Genomic DNA, 14,684 nt, shown 5'->3' on the forward strand with positions numbered 1-14,684 from the left:
ATTGAAAGGGGGCTGTGATGTCAGGAGGGGGTGTTGCTGTGATGTGGGGTTTGTGATTGCAAGGAGGACTGTGATATAAGCAGGACTTTAATGTTGGGCGACTCTGATGAGAAAGGGAGTTGTGATGTAAGGGGGCTGTGATGGGAAAGCCCCGAGTCATAGAAGAAAAATGAGATTTGGACCTCTGCAGAAAGAAAATGTTACTAACCGGACCTTCGTGAATTTTAATTCAGTATTCCTGCCATAAGTGCTCTTTTTAATCTGAGCTCTCACACGTTTACCTTGCATATTGATATCTATGTTTCTGCTTTGTATTAAAATACTTAATGCAAATAACTGTGCCAGAAAATAGAAATTATAATAACACAAGAAATAACTCTCTCATTAGACCTGGTGATGACAAGCCGCAGCTTTTTAAAGTCTCAAAGCACTTCTCAGCCTATTGAAGAAGTAGAAGAAGAGAATCATATTGAAGAAATGCAGCAATCTATACAAGATCAGCTGGTTACATCCATAGAGAAAGACAGCTTGGAAATTGATGGTAAGTGCGTTATAAAACTGAATCTTGCAACAACTTGCCTCATATTGAATGCAATGGTAAGTAAGAGTAAAGTAAAGAGTAATTGGCTATTGGGCCATTTAAATTAAGATTTTTTTCTGTGGCGCCATTTATATTTATTATTAATGGTAAGCAAGTTCTGAATGCAGAAAGGAACAACAGACCAAAACTTTACATTTCATTGTTTTCGCACACTGCCTCCTACCCTTTATTTAATAAACTGGTCAATGTTTTATATACGAATATACCACTGTTCCAGGTGATGGGCTTGTAGCTGTTGTCATGTCAACTAATGGCATATATACAAACTTTAACAGCCTATTTACAGGTTAGGGCATGATTTCTCATAAGCTTTCTTATCAGCTTCCAGCACATGGCAGCAGGAGTCTAGTGTCTTTTTAGCAGTATTTTCCTAAGGTGCTCAGGTGCTTGTAATGTAATCCTATTGCAAAGAAGAAGGAAAGAAAAAGATGTGATTTTTGAATCTGGTTATTTTATACACATATTATCTAGTCTGTTTTGACAGTGTATATGATTGTTCTATTCAATTGCATATCTAATCTTTTAGCTCAGTGTTTTGAGCAGAATGAAGTCTGTTAGAATAAGCAGTGCTGTATACGTTAGTACAACCTTCATACAGAACTCTAAACGTTTGTGTCAATGAGGATGAGATTCTGCTGTTAGGGGCAAACACAGACCATAGGCTATTTGGAGCAACTACGGAAGATCACTGCCCGGGGCAAATAAATATCCATGACCCTGCAACAGAAAAATACAGCGCTGCTGACGTGCTGTGGGACTTAAACATTTGCAAGTATTCACTCACTAAGCATTACAGCTGGTCCCTAAACTGAAAAAAATTGTTGCAGTCTTCTCTTCATTCCCTTGCAAAGGCCTGCAAGTACCTGTTGAGCCTGCCAGTGAAGGTCCTACCTAATGTGGCTTCTTGTGATGGTGTGGCAATGACACTACACTGCTCCTGAATTCAGAGCAGATTTCCAGCTTTCACTACAGTGTGATGAAAATAATCTACAAGGGCATTACTACCAGTTGTCATTGCTGATTCAGCATGTATGAAGCTTGTATGTCAACAGTCAGCACCTAGCCACACAATCTCCTGCCCACTGCTTTCTGGATTTAAAGCACTGCCTCTGTTCTGAAACTTTCCACTGTGAGCTGCAGTGTCTAGGAGAGGGAACAAGTGAGACACAAATTAGTTTTTTGTTTACTTTGAGACTTGTGCATCATATAACTGGATTTTTTACTTGTTTAGAATATTATGCAGGAGCCTTTATTACACTTCTAAGAAGAGTTATTGTAATGTTAATGGCACATTAAAAAAAAATCCAACAGTGCCACCCTTTTTTTTTTTTTTTTTTTTTTTTTTTTAAACAAAACATGTCATACTTGCCTGCTCTGGGCAGTAGTTCTGCACACAACTGCCTCTTTTTTTTTTTTTTTTTTTCACGTCCTCTGTCGGCACTCCTCCCTCTCAAGCAGTGCCCCCAGAGAAAGCTGCTTGCCCTGGGGGCTCCCCTGCATGCTCTATGCATCCATAAGACACATTAAGCTGCAGATCGGCCCCCACTCTCCTCATTGGCTCACTGGCTGTGATTGACAGTAGCGAGAGGCAAAGGCCTCCCTCTGCTGTCTCAGCCAGCAAAGAGGGAGAGTCTCTATACAGCTGAGGCCATCATGCACATCACTGGATTGGAGGGGGCTCAGATAGAATGCACGAAGGTTAAAAAAAAAACCGCTTGCGCCTTTAGAACCACTTTAAAGCTGAAGTTCTGTCTGCTTATGTTTTGCCTTCCCTGGTACCTTTTTTTCCCCACTCATTAACAATTTATTTTTAATCATAATTATTATATACCTTATTTTTGTCCAAGTGATTTAATCACTGAGTCTCTGTGAGTCTGTTTAATACAGGTAGATTGTGGCCAATTGGAGGGGCCAGTATGGTGCAGTACATAGCTTAGTGAAAACATCACATCACCCTCCCTTAGTACTCCTCTTCCTAGGAGCCCTTAGCCATGATGCAAGCAGTGGGCTGGCTTTTAAAAGGAGTTATTCAAATCTCAAAATGAATTTATGGGTGGATGTCAATCTGGAGAAGGCGTTCCTAGGCAGGCTGCATTTTCATGACGGCTGCCCTAGGTAATGCCCACATGTGATGGTGAGCCTCCATGATTGAAAAATACCTTTTACAGTGAATGAAAAGGCTGGGCCAAGGAGAGTAGGGCTGTGAAGGAAATAAGTAGGTGATTCTTTACATTGTCCAGCTGGCTCCATCCAACTTGAGGCAGCAAGCATTTTATCAGTACAGGGAGGATGCAAGACTGAGAGTAAGGCTGGAGTGCAGCTTTAATTGTGCAGCAAAACCATTTGTTGCTCTCTTTGCAGAACCATAAACATTGATGCAATCCCACACTTCTGTATGTGCCTCCCACTGAATGCTTTTGTTCGTTCTGCAGGCCCCTCTGCCAGTATTGTGTACTATAATGATGTAGCAGCTGGCTGGAGAACCACACATCTGAACAGGGGACATGCTAGCCGACACAACTGAGAGTTTATGATAGTGGTGGTGCTCATAGCTCTGCAAGAGAATGAAGATTTCACTTAAAGGATAAGTTCACCTTTTTTTTTTTTTTTTTTTTAAATTCCAGCTCCCCTATGTACCAGTATAGCATTAATGTACTTCTTTTGCAGAAAAGAAAAAAAAGCTTTCTATTTATCCTTAACAGCCCTTATCTCAGTGCCCAGCTTGTTGTATAAAGAAAATGTCTCTATTACATCCTGGACAGACTTTGGGACATGAAAACTGTTAGAGCTAATTCACACCAGTGTGTTGATATGCGATTTAGCGCAGCTGTGAAACGTAGATCAAATGAAGGACATCTGAAAAACAATAATTTTCCAATGTGTCCTATTCACACCATAACGCTGCATAGACCTTAGTTGCATAGGATATCCTGTGAAAATGCAGTCCGCTTTGACAACCGCTAAAATGCATATCAACTGATGTTAACATGTATGTCGACGTCGCCGTACAGTTAAAATGGATGGAAATGTACATCCATTTTCCATACATTTTAGCGCAAGTAAGTGTAAATTGGCCCTTAAGACACAGGAAGGAGTTCATCAGCTGACCCGATTAGCACACACTCTACAGCTGCCTTCCCCTTCCAAGAGATGGCTCCCACTCACCTCCTCAGTTGCATATTTTTTCCAGTGCAATCGGTGATCACTGTCCTCAATAAATATACAGGCATCAATTTTTTTTCCTTTTACCTTACTTTTATCTTGCATAGATCGTTCATTTGGCAGTGTGCTGGAGCTGATCGATTAAGATAACTAGAGATGAGCGAAGTATTCAAAAATTCGATTCGACTGATTCGGCGAATTCGTGGACAATATTCGATTCGAGTCGAATATATTCGCTGTGAATTTAACTTAAAAAAGGGTGTTTCTAGGCTTCAGAGAGACTTAATATTAGTGCAGAACACTGTACCTTTAATTTAAATGCCCTTGGAGTCTGCTGGGGAAGAGAAATAATACTGTCAGTCAGTATTACATGCAGATGAGTGCCGTCGATCTTAGAATCACCGCACACTTCACTCATTTGGCCAGTCACGGGGCCAAAACCAGTGTTTGGAGCCACAGTGTGGCGGTGGAGGCAGCAGCAATGGGAGGCCATACAGCAACCTATGACAAAATGGAAACCAGCAGGAGTGTGAGGAGACCTCAAAGTGGCACATGGCAGAGTGGGAGCAATGGGAGGCGGTACAGGGACCCATGTCACACTGTGGACCCAGCAGCAGCGTGACCAGGCGGTACGGGGGCCCATGGCAGATTTGGGGCCTGGCAGCACCTATGGGAGTCCTGTAATCTGCCAGCAACCTATGACAAAATGGAAACCAGCAGGAGTGTGAGGAGACCTGAAAGTGGCACATGGCAGAGTGGGAGCAATGGGAGGCGGTACAGGGACCCATGTCACACTGTGGACCCAGCAGCAGCGTGACCAGGCGGTACGGGGGCCCATGGCAGATTACAGGCCTGGCAGCAGCAATGGGAGGCCCGTAATCTGCCAGCACCCTATGACAAAAAATGGAACACACCAGCAGTGTGTGAGGAGACCTGAAAGTGGCACATGGCAGAGTGTGGCGATGGAGACAGCAGCAATGGGAGGCCGTACAGGGACCCATGAGAGACTCTGGACCTGGCAGCAGCATGAGGAGGCAGTATAGGGGCCCATGGCAGATTAGGGGCCTGGCAGCAGCTATAGGAGGCCCGTAATCTGCCAGCACCCTATGTCAAAAAATTAAACACACCAGCAGTGTGAGGAGACCTGAAAGTGGCACATGGCAGAGTGTGGCGATGGAGACAGCAGCAATGGGAGGCCGTACAGGGACCCATGACAGACTCTGGACTTGGCAGCAGCATGAGGAGGCGGTATAGGGGCCCATGGCAGATTAGGGGCCTGGCAGCAGCTATGGGAGGCCCGTAATCTGCCAGCACCCTATGACAAAAAATGGAACACACCAGCAGTGTGAGGAGACCTGAAAGTGGCACATGTTTGGGGCATGATTCATGGCGGATTTAGTCAGTTGTGTCAGGAACTGGTGGTTTGAAATCCAGACTAATCCACGCCTGATTCATTTTCACAAACGTGAGTCTCTCCACACTTTGGGTGGACAGTCGTGTCCACCGCGGAGTTGCAATACCTCCTGCCGCACTAAACACGCGCTCCGATGCCACGCTACTGGCCGGGCGTGACAGCCTTTCAAGGGCAAATTCAGCTAGTTGGGGCCAAAGGTCAAGTTTCGTTGCCCAGTAGTCAAGGGGATTGTCTACCTCGGTTGGCAGGGTGCTGTCCAAGTAGGCCCAAGCCTGTTGTTTGAGCTCCTGCTCCAGGTCCACCTGATGCTGCTGCTGCTGCGGCTGGTTAGTAGTTTCCTCACTGCGCTGGTGAAGAAAGCTACTCATCATCGACTGCAGACTGAGGCAGCCGCTGCTGGTGGAGCTGCCACTGCTCCTACCACCCCACCCCTCCCCTGCTGCCATGGCAGCGGAACGCGAGCGCACAGGGCCCTCAGTGTCTGAGGATGGACGTTGACGCACAAAGGCAGAGACCAACTGACTACATAGGTGGTTTTTATAGTACGTTATTTTGGCCTCCCTCTCAGCAGGTGTGAAAAAGGCCACCATTTTTGAACGGTAGCGAGGGTCCAACAAGGTGGACAGCCAAAAGTCATCCCTCTGTCTGATGGTTATTATTCGGCTGTCGCTACGCAAGCAACCGAGCATGCTATGGGCCATTTGTGCCAAGGAATGCGAGGGACTCCCTGCCTCCATCTCCACAGCATACTGCCACGGTGCGTCTGGGTCCTCTGTCTCCTCTTCCTCCTCTACCACATTCTCCTGCTCCTCCACTCCTGTCCGCTGAGTGGAAAAACCACCCATTTCACTCAATAATTCCTGAGCACAAATGTCCTCCTCTGCCTCCTCCTCTTCTTCCTGTCCTGCCCCCACAGGGGTCATGTGGCGTTGAGATCTGTGCGCCACGTCTACCGCACCCTGACCAGCCATTGTTAACAGCATTTGTTCCAGGACGTGCAACAGAGGAATGACGTCGTTCATCCCATAGTCCTGCCGACTCACGAATAGCGTGGCCTCCTCAAAGGGCCTGAGCAAGCAGCAGGTGTCACGCATGAGCTGCCAATGGCTGACATCAAAGTTACACAGGGGAGTACCTTTATCCGCTTGTAACATCAGGAAATCGGTGATGGCCTTTCGCTGTTCGTAAAGGCAGTCTAACATGTGTAGGGTTGAATTCCACCTTGTTGCAACGTCGCAGATCAGGCGATGCTGTGCAATTCCGTTCTGCAGCTCAAGGAGGGTGTGCTTTGCGGTGTAGGAATGGCTGAAATGCATGCAAAGTTTACGTGACATTTTAAGGATGTCTTGCAGTGGGATGGTGGATTTTAGGAACCGCTTGACAACCAGATTGAACACGTGAGCCATGCATGGCACAACCTTCCTTGACGCAGAGCAGACACCATGTTCTTTCTGTTGTCGGTCAACATGGTTCCGATTTTCAGTTTGCGCGGAGACAGCCATCTGTCGATTTCTCTGTTCATTACACTGAGAAGTTCCTCCCCTGTGTGACTACGTTCGCCAAGGCATACCAGGTGCAGCACAGCGTGACACCGTTGCGCCCTGCACATGTGATATGCCGGTCGGGTAATGGGACTTGGCACGGGGGTGGCGGCTGAGGACACGGCGGAAGAAGAGGTGGTAGAGGCGGACATCTTTTGTGGACCAAGGACGTGCAAACGTGGAGGCAAAAGCGGCGTGACCTGTCCAAGTTGCTGGTGCGGCTGTGACGGCACCACGTTCACCCAGTGGGCCGTAAATGACATGTACTGTCCCTGACCGTAGTTACAGCTCCACACGTCGGCGCTGCCGTGCACTTTGGCAGAGACCGACATGCTCAAAGACTGGCCCACCATCTCTTCTACATGTGAATGCAGGGCTGGCACTGCCTTTTTGGCGAAGAAATGACGGCTTGGCACTCTCTACGGCGGCGCGGCACAAGCCATTATTTCTCGGAAAGGTGCTGAGTTTACCACTTGGAAAGGGAGGGACTGCAGCACCAGCAACTTGGACAGGAGGACGTTCAGCTTTTGCACCGTCGGGTGCGTGCTCGCAAACTGTTGTCTCTTGGAAACGGATTCCAAGAAAGACTGCTGACGGAATCCGTGAAGAGGAGTAGCAGGAGAAGGAGCATCTGAACGAGCGGAAGATGCCAACGAGTGACAACTCCCCTCAGCAGAGGTGTTGGAGCCTTGACTGGCTGATGGAGGGCGATTGACGTCGGGTGACGGAGCAAGTAACGGAGCGGGTGATGGAGCGGGGGCTGGGGCATGCAGAACCGCCGTATCTTTATCACGGTTTTCCCAGGCCACCAAATGGCGACGCTGCATATCCTGCCGCAACGCTGTAGTCCCAACATGGGCCCCCTGGCCACGCTTGACTTTCTGGCCACATAGTCGACATACGGCTACGTTTACTTCCTCGGGCGGCTTGACGAAAAATTGCCACACCGCCGAGTAGGAAACTTTGCCCCCGATACTCCTCACTGGCTGACTGCTGCTTCCTCCGTGCACACCGGCACCACTACTGGCCGTGGTGATAGGCTGCAGTGGAGCTGGTGCTCTACTCCGTGGCCGTTTGGCTCCACTGACACTGCTGCGACCCTGCTGCCTCCTGGGCAACCCACCGACTGTTTCGCTCGCTGCCAAGCTGCCACCCTCTTCTCCTGATGATGCGGAAGAAATTGCCTGATGACGACGAGGCTGCCAAGTGCGATCAACCTCCTCATCATCAAGTAGGGTCTCCGCCTCACTACTAGCCCCCTCGGCTGCATGTGGGTCAGGAGACAGACCTGTCTCTAGACCGGCTACCGAGCCACTCTCCTCGCCAGTACTTCTTCGCCTGGCTGCTGAAAAGGCGGATGTCTCCCCCCGTTCCTGACCGCCCTCTGTTAGCTCTTCCTCACTGTACAGTGGGGCTGAGCCCACAGCATGCGATACTTCGCTTTGTGAGGGAACACCGAAGGACAGGGGCAGGTAGAGGACACGTGATTTCAGTGGGCTTGGTCCCGGGCCATGCCAACTAACGGTTGTGTCTGACGTACCCACCGACCGTTGGCTGTAGGTGTCAGAGGTGACCTGGGAAGAGGAAGACGACCGAGCCAACCAATCGATGACGGCAGGGTTGTCGGTGGAGACACGACCGCTGGATGACACCGGGAGCACTGGCCTCTGGCTGCGAATAGTGCTGCCTCGACCCCTTCCTCTGCTGCCACGTCTGCTCGCTCCTAAAACATTGCCTCCTCTGCCACTCCTCTGCATGTTGTCTGACATACTCTTTAATTCAACGATTCTGTGTCCCTGAGTAACGGTTCTGTGGCCCTAAGTAACGGTTCTGTGGCCCTAAGTAACGGTTCTGTGGCCCTAAGTAACGGTTCTGTGGCCCTAAGTAACGGTTCTGTGGCCCTAAGTAACGGTTCTGTGGCCCTAAGTAACGGTTCTGTGGCCCTAAGTAACGGTTCTGTGGCCCTAAGTAACGGTTCTGTGGCCCTAAGTAACGGTTCTGTGGCCCTAAGTAACGGTTCTGTGGCCCTAAGTAACGGTTCTGTGGCCCTAAGTAACGGTTCTGTGGCCCTCCAATTCTGTGTCCCTCAGTAACAATTCTGTGTCTGTCCCTGAGTAACAATTCTGTGGCCCTAAGTAACGGTTCTGTGGCCCTCAGTAACAATTCTGTGTCCCTGAGTAACAATTCTGTGGCCCTAAGTAACGGTTCTGTGGCCCTAAGTAACGGTTCTGTGGCCCTAAGTAACGGTTCTGTGGCCCTAAGTAACAGTTCTGTGGCCCTCAGTAACAATTCTGTGTCCCTGAGTAACAATTCTGTGTCTGTCCCTGAGTAACAATTCTGTGTCTGTCCCTGAGTAACAATTCTGTGTCTGTCCCTGAGTAACAATTCTGTGTCTGTCCCTGAGTAACGGTTCTGTGGCCCTCAGTAACAATTCTGTGTCCCTGAGTAACAATTCTGTGGCCCTAAGTAACGGTTCTGTGGCCCTCAGTAACAATTCTGTGTCCCTGAGTAACAATTCTGTGTCTGTCCCTGAGTAACAATTCTGTGGCCCTAAGAAACGGTTCTGTGGCCCTCAGTAACAATTCTGTGTCTGTCCCTGAGTAACAATTCTGTGGCCCTAAGTAACGGTTCTGTGGCCCTCGGTAACAATTCTGTGTCCCTGAGTAACGTTTCTGTGGCCCTAAGTAACAATTCTGTGGCCCTCAGTAACAATTCTGTGTCTGTCCCTGAGTAACAATTCTGTGGCCCTAAGTAACGGTTCTGTGGCCCTCAGTAACAATTCTGTGTCCCTGAGTAACGTTTCTGTGGCCCTAGGTAACAATTCTGTGTCCCTGAGTAACAATTCTGTGTCTGTCCCTGAGTAACAATTCTGTGGCCCTAAGTAACAGTTCTGTGGCCCTCAGTAACAATTCTGTGTCCCTCAGTAACAATTCTGTGTCTGTCCCTGAGTAACAATTCTGTGGCCCTAACTAACGTTTCTGTGGCCCTAAGTAACAGTTCTGTGGCCCTCAGTAACAATTCTGTGTCCCTGAGTAACGGTTCTGTGGCCCTCAGTAACAATTCTGTGTCCCTGAGTAACGTTTCTGTGGCCCTAAGTAACAATTCTGTGGCCCTCAGTAACAATTCTGTGTCTGTCCCTGAGTAACAATTCTGTGGCCCTAAGTAACGGTTCTGTGGCCCTCAGTAACAATTCTGTGTCCCTGAGTAACGTTTCTGTGGCCCTGAGTAACAATTCTGTGGCCTTGAGTAACAATTCTGTGGCCCTCAGTAACAATTCTGTCTTTCTCTGAGTAACAATTCTGTGGCCCTAACTAGCGTTTCTGTGGCCCTAAGTAACGATTCTGTGGCCCTCACTAACAATTCTGTGTCCCTGAGTAACGTTTCTCTGTCCCCAAGTAACGTTTCTGTGGCCCTAACTCTGTCCCTAATACAGAGCGGTCTGCCTTTCTTGAATGACTGGAGGCAAATGAAGAATTCTAAAATGGCCGCCATTTATAGCTCGACCATTACACAGTGCTGGCTGGCTGGCTGCTGATTGGCTAATGCGATCACATGTCATTAAGGAATGCATTATGGGTCAGCGCGCCTTGTCTGCGCGCCTTCCCAGACATCCCCGCTCCGTCGCCGCACATGTCCGCCGCCATTTTAGGAAAAATTTTGTTTCGCGCGTCCGAAGTAGGCTATTTTTCGGATTCGGCGCGAATCGAAAATTTTCCAATATTCGAAACGAATTCCACTTCGCTTACTTCGATTCGCTCATCTCTAAAGATAACCTATGTGATTCAGAGCTGTAGTATTGAAAACAGGAGAAGTGTGTCCTGGGTTATGTAAAGCTCACCATACACTATACAGTCTAATTGTACACTTTCCTTTTAGATCTACCATCAACTTGTAGAGCAAGGGCCTGCCTGATTGGATACAGAGTGATTGTAAAAATGGTGTGTCTCCCTATTATATAGTTTTGGTAAATCTAAAGGAGATTGTACAATCAGATTGTATAGTGCCTGGCCACTTTTATACACCTAAAATGAACTAGTTGCTTTTTCAGTGCCATTAATTGCTAATGGCACACCAAATGTGTAAGTAAACATTTTGCCACGTGAAAAAGCAAGTGACAAACGCAGCAAAACGCACAGTAAAAAAGTACAACCCGCATCACGCCAAAATGTCCCATGAGCTACATTGCCATGTGTAGGGCAGCTCGTTGAAATCAACGGACTGCCCTATGCGTGTCACAGGAAAAACTAGCCAAAACACGTGCGCTCTCTCTATGCTAGGTGTGAATGGGGCTTGAAACTGAAATTGGTTCATTTACACAAGGACAGTGTGGCTCCATTCACATCTGTGGGTTTCTAAATGCATGGCAACCCGCAGAGAAAATGTGCACTTTGCCTTGCATTTCAGAAACGCGCTGAAAACGCACCAAAAATTATGGGGTAAAAAAATGCTTCAAGTTTTCAAGTGAACAGGCTGCCCTATGCATGACGAGCAAAAGCGCTCCAAAACGCAAAAAGAACAAACAAAAATAACGCATGCAAGAATGAGAGTTCCTGCAACAAATAGATGTGAACAGGGCCTCCAGCTGAGTGTCTCCATCCATTCCCTCCTATGTACTTGTATAAAACTGGTCATAGTAATACAATCTCTGTACAATTTCTTTTCGATTTACCAGAACTATGGAATAAAAGGACCCACCTGAACAATCCTATTCAATTTATATCAAATCAGACAGGCCCTTGAACTACATAGTTGATGTAAATCTAATTGTTCAATCAGGTTGTACAGAAAATGGATAGAAGGTGGTATAGTAATGAGGGAGGTGTGGTCCAGAGCGGTGAACACGTTCTTTTCTGTGATGCAGCAAGGCAGTGCATTCTAGGATTCAAAGCTTCCTGAGTGTTACATGATCTACAGAAAGCGATGGAAAACTCCTTTTTCAAACACTTACGAAATTTCAAAGCTTCCATGGATCAGGTAGCGAGAGATAAGCACGTTGGGATGGTTGGGCCAGAAATAACCATAGAAAATACTTCTATTTATTATGAAAAGAGAAATTCGGTCCAAAAAGGTGAACTTCGCCTTTAACCACCTGCTGAACTGGTAAATATTCAGTTATTTATTTTACAGCGTGGCAGAGTTTGATTATTCTTTAAGTAACACTGTTGCTAGGTTATAATTCTCTTTTTTGTTCAATGAAGGGCATATTTCTACATATTTGCAAAGTGAGTTTTGATCACGAACCGTAACATACTTTACAAAAGATCACTCAAACAATTTCAAAAACAACTGTAGAAACAGATGTTAAACAACTTTATCTTCATGACAATACCAACAACACTGGCAATGAATCTCCTTCACGGCCATCATTTTTCTAAATGGCCTTGAAATGAAGTAAAGGTTGATGGTGATACAGCATTTGCTATAATAAATTGTTATTTTAATGTCTCAAAATCTATCTGCTTGGAGTATAGTTAGGTACTATAATACACTCCCAACAGAACCCCCTCTTCTAGGTACAAAACAATCTGTCTTTTACACATTCTCTTCCTTTTTGGTTACAGTCTTCTGAGTTTTGTCAATAAACTCTTGTGAAGGGTGTGCCTAAAGTGGAACTTTAGAGCGCTCCAGTGGCGCAATTGGTCAGCCCGCGGTACTAATAAAGTGGAACTGTGGTTAGAAATTTAAGTGCTGCTCGATCATTCCATGCTGGCCCCTTTTGCAGGTCTAGCTATGTAAAACATTAAAAATAAGTGCCTATACTGTTTAATATCCAGTAATTCAATGTCTCGCCCTGCACATGCTTGGTTGCTCTCTATTTTTCAGCTGTGCCTAAAATCAGAGCCACTAGAGGCTGATCTCCTGACAGCCTAAATATTTATTGCTGCTTAGGGGCTCTGGGCCTCAGCAAAATGGCAGCCTCTGTCAAGAAGAAACAGGATCAATGCTGTAGGTAATTTACAGCACACACTAATTTTGGAAATATACAATTATTAATGTGGAATGTATGCTCCTTGCTAAAGAACATTAGTTTTTAACAAGTTATGGGTAACGTTCCGGGTTAAATGTAAACTGAGTGTAATCAGAAAGATGATAGGATAAGGAGCAGTGTTTTGTACTTTACTCTTGCATGTACAAACACCGAACAATTGTAGTTTTAGTGATCACCCTTCCTATCCTTTACAGAGCACAGTTCATGTAGATTCTTCTGCTCACAAAGTAACCACCATCTTTGCAAATAATAGTAATACCACCTATAGTGTTAACAATTACTTCTTGTTTTGCAGCAGTACTGTGTATTCTGATTGTTCAGATATTCAAAGCAACCAATAATTCTATTGCCGCAAAAACATGTAGATTTAGCAATCATTCCTCCTGCTCTTTACACAGCACTGTGTGCTCTTATCTATATGTTCAGATACAGCAGCAGCCCCTGGCTTCATGTTTGCATATATAAAGACAAGAAAAAAAACAGGTTTTGCATCCAGTCTATTTTCAATATGAAGGATTGCTGTCATTCAGTTGCAGAAATGTAAAATTACCATTCAAACATGGAACAATAAAAAAGAAAGTTTATCTCAAAGTTGTAGGCAGTAGTATCCAGACCTCTGCTCCTGTGTATCTGTCTCTGTTCTGTCTTTCTCCCAGTTCCTCCAGGTTGCTTCTCAGTGAAGGTAAATACATCCTTTTCTGTCCACTTCGGGTTCTCCAAGCTCTCTCTGTAGGACTACATTCACAAGGACGTTTGTATCTGACAGCAGCTAAATGCCAGTAATTTGCTTTTGAAAAAGTTGAAATATTTCCTGCAGATAGTTGCGTTTTGTAAATAAGTTTTGCTGCAGATAGCTGCATTTAGCAGCGTCAGTGTTTTAAAGTGTTTTTTTTTCCCCACTTACCCATTCTTGGCAGATGCTACACAGCAAGCACCTCCTCTTCCTCTTTGTAGGTAGTTTTCTGAACAAGGAGATAGAGCTGTGCATTTGAAATGGAGTACAGAAAAGGGGAAGTGTAATTTGCTGCTGCTACCCGTACTTAAAGTGTTCATAAACCCACAACAGTAAAATCAGTCTGTATATGTAGTAAAGCTTACTTGTTTAATCCTCTGCATTGTGTAAAAAAAAAAAGCTGTTTGTTCCTTTCTTCTCTGCCCCTCCTCTTGTTCAAATGTCAACATCTTCTCTCCTGATAAGACAGATTGAACCTGTAGCCCTTCTGCACATACTCAGTTTAGTGTGTATTGCTAGAGAGGTTTTTTTTTTTTTTTTTTTTTTTTTTTTTTTTCTTGGGAGAGTGCATGTGATCAGCACAGGGCCAGACAGAGGTCAGGTTTCACATCCTCCTAGAGCAGAAAGAAAACTCCTCCTACAAGCTTTAACCAGTGCTCAGCTGAAGTCACAAGACTACTATAGACTGCTGATGAGAAAATGTATTTAACAGTTTATATTTACTTAAATAATTGCACTTCAATGCACTATGGGAGACCAGATATAGTGAATGCAGGGTCCTGGGTTTAGTAACACTTTAAGCTATCTGCAGCTAAACTCAATGTGCATTTAACTGCAGATAGTCAACCCCGGACGCAGCACTTTCCTTTTCCTAAATGTAGCTGAACTGTCTGCAACTAAATGTTGCTAATTGTGACCTGGGCTGGACGAGCACGTCTCAATTTTTCCTAAACGCTGCTAATCGTTATATATGAATAAAACGATTATTTTGCATTATGTGAGTCCAGCTGCTTTGGGGAAACATCTTCTAAATGTAGCTAAATTCTGAAATGTAGGGGCATATGTAGCCTTAGTTAAGAATTAAGGGGAATACAAGGAACTTCTCCCTGTGAAATATATAAAAACACCATTAAACTTTGTTTAGAAAAGTATTCACAGGATGTGTTTTCTTTCATTCACATCCTCTGTGTAGATTGTTTTTCAGTGCAGGTAGATCATCCCTTTCCTGTCCAGATCATTTTTCT

General features: G+C 45.7%; 1 protein-coding gene across 2 annotated transcripts in view; it reads left to right on the top strand.

Moving 5' to 3' along the window:
• Positions 1 to 14,684, top strand: part of CEP162 (centrosomal protein 162) — a 169,191-nt gene that overhangs the window by 36,113 nt on the left and 118,394 nt on the right. For both annotated transcript variants that reach the window (XM_089661691.1, XM_089661692.1), the window contains exon 4: positions 389 to 541. In XM_089661691.1, coding sequence (XP_089517817.1) covers positions 389 to 541 — 153 coding nt within the window. The remainder of the gene's footprint in view (positions 1 to 388; positions 542 to 14,684) is intronic.

This window comes from Staurois parvus, unplaced genomic scaffold (assembly GCF_062004578.1).
Source record: "Staurois parvus isolate SC_StPar_1 unplaced genomic scaffold, SC_StPar_1.0 ptg001370l, whole genome shotgun sequence".
In the NCBI taxonomy this organism is placed as follows: Eukaryota; Metazoa; Chordata; class Amphibia; order Anura; family Ranidae; genus Staurois; species Staurois parvus.